This window comes from Ornithorhynchus anatinus, chromosome X2 (genome assembly GCF_004115215.2).
Source record: "Ornithorhynchus anatinus isolate Pmale09 chromosome X2, mOrnAna1.pri.v4, whole genome shotgun sequence".
In the NCBI taxonomy this organism is placed as follows: domain Eukaryota; kingdom Metazoa; phylum Chordata; class Mammalia; order Monotremata; family Ornithorhynchidae; genus Ornithorhynchus; species Ornithorhynchus anatinus.
In genome coordinates this window covers 9,529,999-9,544,402 of record NC_041750.1, presented here as the reverse complement: position 1 = coordinate 9,544,402, position 14,404 = coordinate 9,529,999, and the positions used below count along the sequence as shown (strand labels likewise).

Genomic DNA, 14,404 nt, shown 5'->3' with positions numbered 1-14,404 from the left:
GGTTACGGACCCACTCGCCGCCGCTTGCCCTCTTCGGGGCCAATGGGAGAGGGCTACGCTTCGGGACCAATGGGAGAGGGCTGCGCTTCGGGACCAATGGGAGGGCTGCGTCTTGGCCCCGCCCATCCATCCCCGCGAAGCCCCGCCCCTCCCTGGCGGAACACCATTGGGCCAATGAGCTGCGCGTGACACTTTCATTCATTCATTCATTCATTCATTCAGTCAGTCAGTCAGTCAGTCAGTCGTATTTATTGAGCGCTTACTGCGGGCAGAGCATTCATTCATTAATTCACTCGCATTTATCGAGCGCTTACTGTAGGCAGAGCATTCATTCACTCGTATTTATCGAGGGCTTTCTGTGGGCAGAGCATTCATTCATTCACTCGTCTTTATTTATCTGACTGTGAGCCTCACGTGGGACAACCTGATGACCCTGTATCTACCCCAGCGCTTAGAACAGTGCTCTGCCCATAGTAAGCGCTTAACAAATACCAACATTATTATTATTATTATTATTATCAAGCGCTCAATAAATACGAGTGAATGAATGCTCTGTCCACAGTAAGCGCTCAATAAATAATAATAATAATGTTGGTATTTGTTAAGCGCTTACTATGGGCAGAGCACTGTTCTAAGCGCTGGGGTAGACACAAGGTCGTCAGGTTGTCCCACGTGAGGCTCAAAGTTAATCCCCATTTTACAGATGAGGTAACTGAGGCACAGGGAAGTGAAGTGACTTGCCCACAGTCACCCAGCTAACAAGTGGCAGAGCAGGGATTCGAACCCATGACCTCTGACTCCCAAGCCCGGGCTCTTTCCATGTGGGCAGAGCATTCATTCATTCATTTGTATTTATTGAGCGCTTACTGTGTGCAGAGCATTCATTCATTCAATCGTATTTATTGAGCACTTACTGTGTGCAGGGCACTGTACTAAGCGCTTGGAAAGTACAATTCAGCAACAAAGAGAGACAATCCCCACCCAACAATGGGACCACCTTCAGAGGGTACAGATCCTCATTCTTTGCAGCTTGGAGATGCGATGGCTTAGTGGTTAGAGCACAGGCTTGGGAGTCAGAAGACCCTGGGTTCTAATCCTGACTCTGCCCCTTGTCTGCTGTGTTGCCTTGGGCAAATCACTTTACTTCTCTGTGCCTAGTTACCTCATCTTTAAAAAATGGGGATTAAGAGTGTGAGTTTAATGTGGGACAGAGTCTGTGTCCAACCTGATTAACTTCTATCTACCCCAGCGCTTGGCACACAGTGCTTGACACACAGTAAGCACGTAACAACTGCCATAATTATTATTATTTATTCTACAAAGATTAAACCTTTCCTAGTTATCACAGGCAGATATGCAGTGTAATCACCTTCCACATAAGCAGGCTCAAAGTTTTTTATCACCATCGTTGGAAAGCATGTCACTTCTAGAGATAGGTTTCACAATTCTGTACAAATAACCGCTCTTTCACAATTTATTTAACGATCGGTGGGGCATCAGTTATTTGTTCAACGTTTATTTTAATGAATAAAGGAACAACTAAATGCGGCCTCCTAATTTAGCCACCTCTCCCCTTTTGTGTGTCCAGGGGTTGCGGGGGGGGGGGGCGGTTTCCTATCTTTTGAGGTCCCTGATTTTGTTCCGGGTGAACCAGGCACAGCAGCTGCTGAAGTCTCGACAGGCAGGACATCCATTAGGAGCGATTACATCGCTCACGTGACAACTGCTTGGGCAGGAAATCCATACCCAGGCCCAGGTTTGGGTCAGTCAATCAGTAACGTTTATTGAGCGCCTACCATGTGCAGAGCTGTGTACTGAGCGCTTGAGAATGTGGGACACAGACTGTGCCTGACCTGATTATCTTGTACCTATCCCAGTCCTTAGTCCAGAGCTTGGCACATAGCAAGCACTTAAATATACCACAACTGAGAATACAGTAGAATTAGAAGAAATAGCTTTCGGGCCTTGACGCCACTAGAATGAACTGGAAGAGTGTGGCGGCCTCCATGGGTTTCTGGGGGCTGTAGTCCCAGAAGCTCAGGGAAGTCTTTACGCCCCGGCAGTGAGGCCTTGGTCACCGTGGTTTGGGGGCGTTCCCAATGCTTGGCTCTGGTTGTCCTGCCAGAAGGCTGTAAGCCCATCAAAGGGCAGGGACTGTCTCTATCTGTTACTGATTTGTAAATTCCAAGCGCTTAGTACAGTGCTCTGCACATAGTAAGCGCTCAATAAATACTACTGAATGAATGAATCAATCAAAGGCAAGAGGCAGGCTGAGCTCAGCCTGAGCCTGGCCAGATTCAGCTCTGGGCCAGCCCAACCTGATTGTGAGTTCTTTGTTGTCCACCAACTGTTATTCTATTGTTCCTTCCCAAGAGCAGTGTACTGCACACAGTAAGTGCTCAATAGATACCATTGATTGAGTGGTCCCTGCTGGGGGCTGGCATGCTCAATTCACTTCTAACTGCAGTAGCGATCATCTTGCTTCCTCTCTTCCAGTTATGCTGTTTGAAGCTCATGGTACAATCACTCATCCTATCCCGCCTGGATTACTGCAGCAGCCTCCTTGCTGACCTCCCATTCCTGTCTCTCCCCACTCCAGTCATTCATTCATTCATTCAATAGTATTTATTGAGCGCTTACTATGTGCACAGCACCGTACTAAGCGCTTGGAATAGACAATTTGGCAACAGATAGAGACCATCACTGCCCAATGACGGGCTCACAGTCTAATCGGGGGAGACAGACGGCAGAGCGAAACAGAACGAAACAAAAACAAGACAACATTATCACGATAAATAGAATTGAGGGGATGTACACCTTATTAACAAAATAAATAGGGTAATAAAAATATATACAAATGAGCACAGTGCTGAGGGGAGGGGAAAGGGGGGGAGGAGCAGAGGGAAAGGGGGCTCAGCTGAGGGGAGGTGAAGGGCGAAGGGGGAGGAATACAGTCCATACTTCACTCTGCTGCCCAGATTATTTTTCTACAAAAACGTTCAGGACGGGTCACCCCGCTCCTCAGAGAACTCCGACGGTTGCCTATCCACCAGCATCAAGCAAAAACTCCTCACCATTGGCTTTAAAGAGCTCCACCACCTTGCCCCTCCTACCTCACCTCACCTTGATTCTATTTAGTTGCCATTGTTTTTACGAGATGTTCTTCCCCTTGACTCTGTTTATTGCCATTGTTCTCGTCTGTCCGTCTCCCCCGATTAGACCGTAAGCCCGTCAAACGGCAGGGACTGTCTCTATCTGTTGCCGACTTGTTCATCCCAAGCGCTTAGTACAGTGCTCTGCACATAGTAAGCGCTCAATAAATACTATTGAATGAATGAATGAATGAATGAATACTCTCCTTCTACAACTCAGCCCGCACACCTTGCTTCTCTAGTGCTAACCTTCTCACTGGGCCTAGATCTCGCCTATCTTGCTGACGACCCCTAGCCCACATCCTACCTCTGAACTGGCAGGCCCTCCCTCCTCAAATCCAATAGACAATTACTCTCCCCACCTTCAAAGCTTTATTGAAGGCACAACTCCTCCAAGAGGCTTTCCCTGACTAAGCCCTCCTTTCCTCTTCTCCCACTCCCTTCTACAATCGCCCTGACTTGCTCCCTTTGTTCTTCCCCCCTTCCAGCCCCACAGCACTTATGTACATATCTGCAGTTTATTTATTTGTATTGATGTCTGTCTCCGTGGCTGTAGATTGTGAGCTGGTTGTGGGCGGGGAATGTGTCTGCTTATTTTTGTATCGCATAGTCCGAAGTGCTTAGAACAGTGCTCTGCACACAGTAAGCTCGCAATAAATACGATCGAATGAATCTCTCTCTTCCCTTTCCAGGTCTGAGGTCACTCCTCTCCCACTCACTTTGGGATGGGAAAGGAGACCTGTCCTGTCAGCAAACCGTTGATCCCCAGCACCAGTGCTAGGTGGGGAAAAGCCACCCGGTTGGTGCCCTCCTCCCTCCAGAAGGTGCTTGGAACTGCCAGGCTCGGAGGGGCCCTGATCTCCGATCTCAGCCTTAAGTCCCGCTCAGCCTCCCAAATCTCCTTCTCGTGCCAGGCCAGGAAGGCCCTGTCCCTGCCCTCTGCCCCTACCCCCTTGCCCAGGTCTCCACAGGTCTGTGAGGAGAGGGGGAGACAGCAGAGAAAGTGAAGGGGAGGGGATCCGGAGAGAAGGTGAGGAAAAGTCTGGAGACTTAGGGGGTGGTGGGGAATGAGATTGGATGGGAGAGGAAGAGACTGCCCTTGTGGCGCCGATCCAGCCCGAGTTCCAGCTAGCCCACGGGTCTGTCCTCCATGCCGGTGGGGTGTGGGAGAGGCGGGACACGGACCAGGGCAGGGAGAAGGGACCCGGGCCCCCAGAAAGAGGTGTATCCCTAAGCTTCAATTGGCCAGACCTAGCAAGTGGGGTGGAGCCTGGAAGTGCTGACATTGGGTGGAGCACGATTCCCTCTGTCAGAACGCAGGCCAACGGCTCAGCAGAGCGGCTCCTGTAGTATAGTGGTCCCTGTTCACCCCTGCCCCATCTGGCCTGATCCTAAGAACGGGGCTGGGGGGGGGCCTCCAGCCCCCAACTCTTCAGAGAGCTCTTCTCAAGGGGCTCATCCACTGGTAACAGAAGCAGAAGCAGCCCGCCCTGCTCCCATGACTCCTCGGACCGTGGGAGGAGATTTGATTCAGTATCTCTCAGGTGAGTACTTTGGAGGATTCGCCTTCTTTCCCAGAATCCATAACCCCGGCCTCCCTGGATCCCCCCACCCCCCAACTCCTTTCGCCTAGCCACCTGACATGCGTGCCCTCAAGTGCCCTCTTCCTGCCCAGCTCAGAGACCTTCCCTGACTAAGCCTTCCTTTCCTCTTCTCCCACTCCCTTCTGGGTCGCCCTGATTTAGTCCCTGTATTTACTCCCCCCCTCAGCCCCACAGCACTTATGTACCTGTCTGTCATCGATTGATTGATTTCTATTAATATGTGTCTCCCCCTCCAGGCTGTAAGCTCGTTGTGAGCAGGGAATGTGTCTGTTTATTGTTATACTGTACTCTCCCAAGAGCTTAGTATGGTACACACAGTAAGCGCTCAATAAATACACGTGGAATGAATGAAGAAAAGGCAGTGCTCAGGAGCAGGACCAGCTGGGAGCTGGGCTGTGGAGGGTGGTGGGCCTTGGGTCGTAGGGGGGTCAAGGGATGGGCAGGGAGGTGAGAGAGAGACTCCCGGCCTATTCATTCATTCATTCATTCAATAGTATTTATTGAGCGCTTACTATGTACAGAGCACTGTACTAAGCGCTTGGGATGAACAAGTCGGCAACAGATAGAGACAGTCCCTGCCGTTTGACGGGCTTACAGTCTAATCGGGGGAGACGGACAGACAAGAACAATGGCAATAAATAGAGTCAAGGGAAAGAACATCTCGTAAAAACAATGGCAACTAAATAGAATCGAGGCGATGTACAATTCATTAACAAAATAAATAGGGTAACGAAAATATATACAGTCGAGCGGACGAGTACAGTGCTGTGGGGATGGGAAGGGAGAGGTGGAGGAGCAGAGGGAAAAGGGGAAAAAGAGGGTTAAGCTGCGGAGAGGTAAAGGGGGGATGGCAGAGGGAGTAGAGGGAGAAGAGGAGCTCAGTCTGGGAACGCCTCTTGGAGGAGGTGAGTTTTAAGTAGGGTTTTGAAGAGGGAAAGAGAATCAGTTTGGCGGAGCTGAGGAGGGAGGGCGTTCCAGGACCGCGGGAGGACGTGACCCAGGGGTCGACGGCGGGATAGGCGAGACCGAGGGACGGTGAGGAGGTGGGCGGCAGAGGAGTGGAGCGTGCGGGGTGGGTGGTAGAAAGAGAGAAGGGAGGAGAGGTAGGAAGGGGCAAGGTGATGGAGAGCCTCGAAGCCTAGAGTGAGGAGTTTTTGTTTGGAGCGGAGGTTGATAGGCAACCACTGGAGTTGTTTAAAAAGGGGAGTGACATGCCCAGATCGTTTCTGCAGGAAGATGAGCCGGGCAGCGGAGTGAAGAATAGACCGGAGCGGGGCGAGAGAGGAGGAAGGGAGGTCAGAGAGAAGGCTGACACAGTAGTCTAGCCGGGATATAACGAGAGCCCGTAACAGTAAGGTAGCCGTTTGGGTGGAGAGGAAAGGGCGGATCTTGGCGATATTGTAGAGGTGAAACCGGCAGGTCTTGGTAACGGATAGGATGCGTGGGCTGAACGAGAGAGACCAGTCAAGGATGACACCGAGATTGCGGGCCTGAGAGACGGGAAGGATGGTCGTGCCATCCACGGTGATAGAGAAGTCTGGGAGAGGACCGGGTTTGGGAGGGAAGATGAGGAGCTCAGTCTCGCTCATGTTGAGTTTTAGGTGGCGGGCCGACATCCAGGTGGAGACGTCCCGGAGGCGGGAGGAGATGCGAGCGAGTGAATGAGTTCACCGAGGGAGTGAGTGTAAATGGAGAACAGAAGAGGGCCAAGAACTGACCCTTGAGGAACTCCAACAGTTAAAGGATGGGAGGGGGAGGAGACCTAGCCTGTCGGGGGAGGATGGCAACCCCAACTCCTGAGCTTAAACCTTCCAACTCCCTTCTGCCTGCACCTGGGGTTGCTTCTGACCCCTTCTCACCTTTCCCTTCCACAGTCAATTCTCTCATGCCTGCTCTAGGCCGGCATCCTCACTCAGAGACAGCACCCAGCTGGTAGCTCCTCTGTGGCTCACCTGGCACCTGGCCGACTCACCCATCACCCAGACCGCCCCCCGCCCTCTCCCCTGGGTTGGGCCAAGCACCAGATGTCAGCCCCGGGTGAGGACTAGGGTGATCTAAGGATCAGATACCTTCAGGGCTTAAGGGCTTACAACAGAACCGTGAGCCGTGCCAGCTTTCTCCCACACACACCTCTCCGCCTTGGCTCCCTACCTCTCTTCAGCCCCTCCTTCTCCCTGCCGTCTCCTTTTCCAGCCACCCTTGGAAGAGAGGGAAGTTTAGCCCTGCCCCCGCCGCAACCCCCGTTCCACCCTTCGTCCCTGTCCCTGTCCCTATCTCTGTCCCTGCTCCTGTCCCTGTCCCCATCCCTACCTCTGTCCCTGCCTTCCTCCCTGCCCCTGTCCCTACCTCTGTCTCATCCCTCCCTCTGGCCCTGCCTCTAGCCCTGCCCCTAGCCCTGTTCCTTCCTCTGTTCTTGCCTCTGACCCAATCCCTGGCCAGGTCCCTTCCCCATCCCTACTTGGGAGAGTTTCTTATGTCTCCACAGGGGAGGGAGTGGCAGATGGCAGACAGCAGCAGCAGCAGCAGCAGGTTGGACCTTCCAGGTTACTGAGGGAGCCTGACCCTCCCCACCCCCAACTCTAGGACTCTTGGGCTCCTGGGTCGGGTCCCTTTGGCTTAGGCAGCGTGGCTTAGTGGAAAGAGCTCGGGCTTGGAAGTCAGAGGTCGTGTGTTCTAATCCCACTCTGCCACTTGTCAGCTGTGTGACTTTGATCGTCACTTAACTTCTCTGTACCTCAGTTACCTCATCTGTAAAGTGGGGATTAAGATTGTGAGCCCCACGTGGGACAACCTGATCACCTTGTATCTATCCCAGCTCTTAGAACAGTGCTTGGCACATTAATTAATGAATTAATTAATGGTGGTATTTGTTAAGCGCTTACTATGTGCAAAGCACTGTTATAAGTGCTGGGGGGGGGATACAAGGTGATCAGGTTGTCCCATGTGGGGCTCACAGTTTTAATGCCCATTTTACAGATGAGTTAACTGAGGCACTGAGAAGTTAAGTGACTGGCCCAAAGTCACACAGCTGGCATGCGGCGGAGCCGGGATTCGAACCCATGACCTCTGACTCCCAAGCCCGGGCTCTTTCCACTGATCCACGTTGCTTCTCTAGAACATCGTAAGCACTTAACACACACCATCATTATTACTATTATTATTATTATTATTTGGCTCCTCCCGGCTACGGTGTCTACGCAGTCACAATCCTCCCCACAGCTGCAGAGGCTCACGCGTGACAGTTGGCCCTTCCAGGCCCGGGAGCCCACCAGTAGAACAGACCTCGGGGTTTGGGCTCATAATCACCCTCAAGGGCTGAATTGGGGAAGTGGGGTCATGGGTCAGGGGTGACAGGTAAGGGCCCTGTGGGCAGGCTAAGACTGAGCAAATTCAGGCTGGAATGCGTTTAAAAATAAGAACTGTGGTATTGTTAAGCGCTTTGGGATGTTCCAAGAGCCGAGATAGGCAGATCAGATGCAGTCCCTGCCCCACGTGGGTCTCTCAGTCTAAGGGAGAGGGAGAACCGGCATAGTATCCCCATTTTACAGATGAGGAAAGTGAGGCACAGAGCAGTGAGGTGACTCGCCCAAAGGTCACAATGCAGGCATGTGGCAAAGATGGTCTCAGAACCCAGGCCCATGCTCTTTGCGGTAGGCCACACTGCTTCTCCCACTCCCATTCTGCTGCGGCTGCTCATTCCGGGTCATATCCCTTTCCCCCAACGAGATTTCCAAGGCTCCAAAACTCACCCCTGGGCCCGGCGGATGCGGCACGTTGTCTCACCCGGCCTGGAGTTGCAGCCCCATCTCCCTGGGGGAAATCAAGGGGCTGGAGGCTTCAGTTCCCTCCTCAGCACCTCACTGCCCTCAAGGACACAGCCAGGGACTGGGTATTGATCCCTCTCCCTTCCCTCAGCCCCATTCCGGTCCTTGGGGCCTTTGGCTCTCTCTGCCCCTGCTCTCACCTGCCTGCTGCCGAGAGACTGGGCTGGGATGGGTGACTGGGGAAGGGGGAGTCAGTCAGTCAGTCAGTCAATCGTATTTATTGAGAGCTTTCTGTGTGCAGAGCACTGTACTAAGCACTTAGGAGAGTGCAACACAACAATATAACAGACGCATTCCCTGCCCAGAACAAGCTTACAGTCTAGAGGGGCAGGGGGCAGGTCCTTATCCAGTCTGAGTCTAAACATCTGGCGTGGATCATTTGGGCGAAGCCCCCGCTTGGCTGGCTCTGCCCTCATCCTCTACTTCCCTGTTAAGAATGATAATATTGAAGTGCTTACTGTGTGCTAAGTATTGTACTGTGCGTTGAGGTAGGTACATGATAATCAGGTCCCACAAAGGGCTCACGGTCTAAATCGGAAGGAGAACAGGTATTGAACCCCCATTTTGCAAATGAGGGAACTGAGGCACAGAGAAGGGAAGTGACCCGCCTGACGGCAGTCAGCAGACAAGAGACAGAACCGGGATCAGAACCCAGGTCCTCTTTTCACTAGACCACGCTGCTTCCTCTCTCCTCGTTACGGGCAGGGAACGTGCCTGCTAATTCCCTTCTACTGTACTCTCCCAAGCGCTCAGTACAGTGCTCTGCATATAGTAAGCGCTCAATTAATACCATGGATCGATGGATCGATTGAATAATACGTTTCCCCAGCTCCACTCCCCCATCCTTCCCAAGCAGGAGGACAAAGGTGGGGGATTGGCAAAGGAGGTTCCTCTGGGCAAGGTTATCAGGGAGTTAGGCAGGGGGTTCGCCTTTAGGAACCCCTATAGGAGCTATCATGGGACAGCTCTGGAGGGGGCGGGCGGTGGTGGGAGCATCAGGGGAGAGGTGAGGACAGGGAGCGGGGAGCTGCCCTCGGAGTTTTCCTCATGAAAAATGAAGGCAAAGGTCTTGGGATGAGCACCGAGATCTCTATCGGCATTGCGCCACGGAGCAGGTAAGAGACGAGGAGGTGGGGGCAAACCCGTCCCAAGGGAACCAGATGTGTGCTGCTCCCGCCTCCCCCAGCCCCCACCCCCTCACCTCCAGCTCATGAATCTCTTCCAGTCCTCCAAATTCTGCACAAGGCAGAGAGGTAGGGCTGGGAGGCAGCTGAGGAAGCCCACCACTCTGCTCCAACGGGCCCGGTCCCTGCCAAGGTCCTGCCCCGCCCTCCCCTACCCCCCGTCCCCCAACACCATGCCCTAGGGGTGCTGACAGGGGCGGGCTCCATTGGCATGGGCTCCGGAGGCTGTTTTGGGGAGTCGGGACCCCCTGATCCCGGTGCCTTCTGCCCCCTGCAGGCGTTGTCCACATGGAGGAGTCCATTCTTCTGGGGTACTTGGTGCTGACCATCAGCTTCGCCGTCTTCCAGCTCTGCTTCTCAGTTGTCAGCCCCAGGCTCTCCTCAGCCCTCAGCCACAGCTACCAGGCCCTCCCCAGGAAGAAGCACCTTGAGTGGGACTCCAGGTAGAGGCTCCCAAATACCTTTCTCTGGCCTCTCTGGGAGGAGAAAGGACCCTCTCGGGCCAGGTGGTTGCCATGGCTCATCGCCCCCGTTGGGCTCCAAACTCCAGGTGGGAGAACGGCTGTCGGGGTGATGTCCGTCCCGGCCGGTCTGGATCCCCAAAGGGGAAGTTGGGGAGGGGCTTTCATCTTCCCCTAGCACTCTCCTCTTCCCGCCCGTCTCCCCCCACCTAGACCCCCCCCCATCTCCCTGCTGCTCTGCTCCGCTCCTTCCTCTCCCCTCCCGCTCTCCCTACCCCAACCCATTCACCCCTAACCCCCTCATCCCTCTCCCCCGCACCCTTCCCCTCACATCAGTTCCGGTTCTCACTCCACGCTCCCTTCACCTGCTCGTGTCCCCTCTCCCACTTCTGCCCCCCAACTTCCTTATCTCCCCTCCTCCACCATCCCTCCTTTTTTCATGGTATTTGTTAAGCACTTCCTATGTGCCAGGCACTGTACTGAGCGCTGGGGTAGATACAAGATAATTAAGTGGGACAAAGTCCCTGTCCCGCATGGGGCTCACAGTCCTAATCCCTATTTCACAGATGAGGTACTGAGGCCCAGAGAAGTGAAATGACTTGTCCAAGGTCACAAAACAGACAAGTGGTGGAGCCGGGATTGGAACCCACATCTTTCTGACTCCCAGGCCCGTGCTCGTTCCACTAGGCCACACTCTTTCTCCAGCTCCAGTCCTCCCTCCCATCTGACCTTCTCCACCTCACATCCAATCCACGTTCTCCCCTCTCTCCCGCCTTGTCCTGTGCCCCGTCTCACTTCCCCCTACCTCCCCCCCACACCAGCTCCCAGAGCTCTCCCAGAGACTCCTCTAGCCTGTCGCCCCCTCTAGACTGTAAGCTCGTTGTGGGCAGGGAACATGTCTACCAACTCTGTTATATCGTCCTCTCCCAGGAGCTTAGCACAGCTCTCTGCACACAGTAAGCGCTCAATAAAAGTGATTAATTGATTGATTGATTGCAGGGGGAGGGGGGAAGGGTGGGTAGAGGGGAAGGTAAGTGGAAAACTCCGGATGGGGTCGGGAGCTGTGGGATCTTAGAGGGGTGGGCTGGGGATGGGGAGATGTGGACCTGGGGGACGGATGGACATGGATGGACATGGATGGACGGATGGAGGAGCAGCGTGGCTCAGTGGAAAGAGCACGGGCTTTGGAGTCAGAGGTCATGGGTTCGAATCCCAGCTCGGCCACTTGTCAGCTGTGTGACTGTGGGCAAGTCACTTAACTTCTCTGCGCCTCAGTTACCTCATCTGTAAAATGGGGATTAAGACTGTGAGCCCCACGTGGGACAACCTGATTCCCCTGTGTCTACCCCAGCGCTTAGAACAGTGCTCTGCACATAGTAAGCGCTTAACAAATACCAACATTATTATTATGATTATGGACGGGCTCAGCGTGGGTGAAATCCTGTCCTGCCTCCCAGGTGTGTGTCCACCATTCATGCCACCATCATCAGTTTTTTCAGCCTCTACATCCTGCAGTACGATGACGCCATTAATGCCAACAAACTGAGGTGAGTCCTGCCGAAGCCCCTACCCACCCTCCTCCAGATCAGAGCTGTGGGGCCCAACTCCCTTCTTAGCCCCAGGGTCCCTACGGCCCCTCTCCCCTCCCTGCAGGGCCCGGGTCCTCTTCCTGTGGGGACCCTCTTTCTCCTGGTCAAATGTCCAGGACCAATTTTCCACTGTGGGGGCCCAGCCACCTACCCTCTGACCACACACACACACACACACACACCCCTCTGGCTTGAACCTGCCCGGCTTACCTGAGATACCCAGGAAGGGAGAGGTGGGCATCAGCAGCCACATAGGGAAAGCCAGGGGCAGGAGGGGCAGCTGGACAATGCCTGGGGGCGTGCTGGCTCCTCTGCCAGTCTCCCACTGGGCACCTTGCCTGGGGAGGAGGTGTCCGATGGACGAACATCAAGCCCCACAGCTCCCTCCGCCCACCCCCGGTTTCTCCTTGTGCTGCTCACCTCCCACTCTCTGTTGCAGGGGAGACCCAAAGCTGGTCAGGCTCATCGTGGCCATTGCCTCTGGCTACCTGCTCTATGGTAAATGGCAAAGCTGGTGAGGGTCCCCCAAAGCTAGTCAGAACCCCAGATCCATCTCCTGCCCAGACCTGGGATCCAGGGCCTGGCGAAGGCCCCCCGTCCAGCTTAGAGTATATTTCCAAACTGAGCACAGAGATACTGGAAATGGCAGACACACATTACCCAAAGACGTACAGGCAGACAGAAAACACACACACATTAAACACTAACAGCCACATCCACTCCCAATCAATCAATGGTATTTATTGAGATTTTACCGTGTGCAGAGCACTGTCCTAAGCACATGGGATAATACAATATAATAGACACGTTCCCTGCCCACAACAAGGTTATAGTCTAGAGGGGGATAAGAGGTACAGATAGGAGAAGCAGCAGAGTACATGAGTGCTGTGGGACTGGAGGGTGGAGTGAATATCAAGGTGCTTACCGGGTTCAGACCCAAGAGCATGGGTGATGCACAAGGGAGAGGGAGTAGGGGAAGGCCTCTAGGAGGAGATGTGATTTTAGGAAGGCTTTTGAAGGCGGGGGGGAGGGGTGGTCTGTCGGCTATGAAGGGGGAGGCAGTTCCGGGCCGGAAGGAGGACGGGGGCGAGGGGTCGGCGACGAGATAGACGAGATCGAGGTACGGTGAGTAGGTTGGCGTTAGAGGAGCAAAGCGTGTGGGCTGGGCGGTGGCGGGGGAATCAGTGAGGTTAGGTAGGACGGCCTCCATCCACCGCCCCCCTGACCCTGCCCCAGCCTGACCCCACTCCATCTCTGCCTAGATCTGCTGCTGCTGCTCCGGTTCTGGAGCTTCCTGGGCGACGGGATGTTCCTGTGTCACCATGTTATCTCTTTGTTTTCTTTCCAATACCAATTGGTGAGGACACCCCCTCTCTCCTTCCCCGTCCCTTGGCCCTTCCCCTAACGCTCCTCAGCCAGACCCCTGAATCCTGTCCCTTCCCGGCAACTAACTCCCAAACCAAGGACGGAGCCCAAGCTCTTCCTCCCTAAATGCTTCTCCTGCCCCTTCTCTGAGAAGACTGGAAAAGGGCAGGGCCCAGGAGGTCATTCAAGGTTGAGGGGGTGGGAGGAGTCTCTTACCTCCCTCTTTTGCCTGGCTGAGATCCCCTCCCCTTCCCGCCAGGCAGGGGCTCCTCCTCCCTCCCCGATTCCCCACCCCTTTGCCCCGTCCCATCAGTGGTATTTATTGAGCTCTTGGGTGTGCAAAGCACTGGACTAAGCACTTGGGAGAGTACAACAGAATTAGTAGACACGCTCCCTGCCCACAACCAGTTCACAGTCTCTCTCTCTCCCTTCCCGGTTTCCCCCCAGATCACAGGAGCCCTCCCATACTTTGCCAACTTCCGCCTTCTCTGTGAATTCTCCACCCCCTTCGTCAATTTCAGGTAACGGGGCTCCTGCCGGGCAGGTGGGAAGGAGGCAGCACGTTGTCTCCAACCTGGCCGTCCCCAACTAAGCAGTGTGTCCATCGTCCCCCCCCCCCCACATCCCCGTTTCCCCACAGGTGGTTCCTGGATGTAGCCGGATGGCCTCGCTCCTCCCCCATTGTCTTCCTCAATGGCCTGGCTATGGCAGTGGTCTTTTTCATAGCGCGCATTGCCGTGATTCCCACCTACTACCATCACATGCTGGCGTGGGTGGGCACAGAAGCCATGGCCCAGTTGTCCCTGCCGCTGAAGTCCACGTGGGTGTTGTCCAGCCTAGGACTGGAGATCCTCAACATCTACTGGATGTACCGCATCCTACGGGGTCTCCTTCACGCCTTCAGGAGCCTCCAAAGCTCACACCGCAAGGATTGAATGGGAGTCGGAGTAGACGCGGGAGCAGTAGTTAGAGTAGTTATTAAGCATTTCCCGTGTGCAGAGCACTGTCCTAAGAGCTGGGAAAGGATACAGGTGTAGGAAATCGACAGGGTCCCTGGCCCTCAAGGGGCTCTCAATCTAAGAGGAAAGGGGACAGGCGACAGATGGGTAAGGAAAAAAATGAAAAAATGAGAACATGAAAACGACATAAAAGATGAGGACAGAGATAAATACAAAAGTACAATTCAAATAAAATAAAACCCGCAGCGTACTGTGGTTAGAAGAAC

General features: G+C 54.1%; 1 protein-coding gene across 1 annotated transcript; it reads left to right on the top strand.

Annotated features, from left to right (window-relative positions):
• Positions 1 to 4,650: 4,650 nt before the first annotated feature.
• LOC114807439 (TLC domain-containing protein 4-like) lies at positions 4,651 to 14,114 on the top strand. Its single transcript, XM_029053351.1, has 7 exons — positions 4,651 to 4,696; positions 10,042 to 10,207; positions 11,683 to 11,772; positions 12,254 to 12,312; positions 13,077 to 13,171; positions 13,627 to 13,700; positions 13,820 to 14,114. Exons 1-7 carry the CDS (start codon positions 4,651 to 4,653, stop codon positions 14,112 to 14,114), a joined length of 825 nt encoding a protein of 274 aa, XP_028909184.1.
• The last annotated feature ends 290 nt before the right edge of the window (positions 14,115 to 14,404 follow it).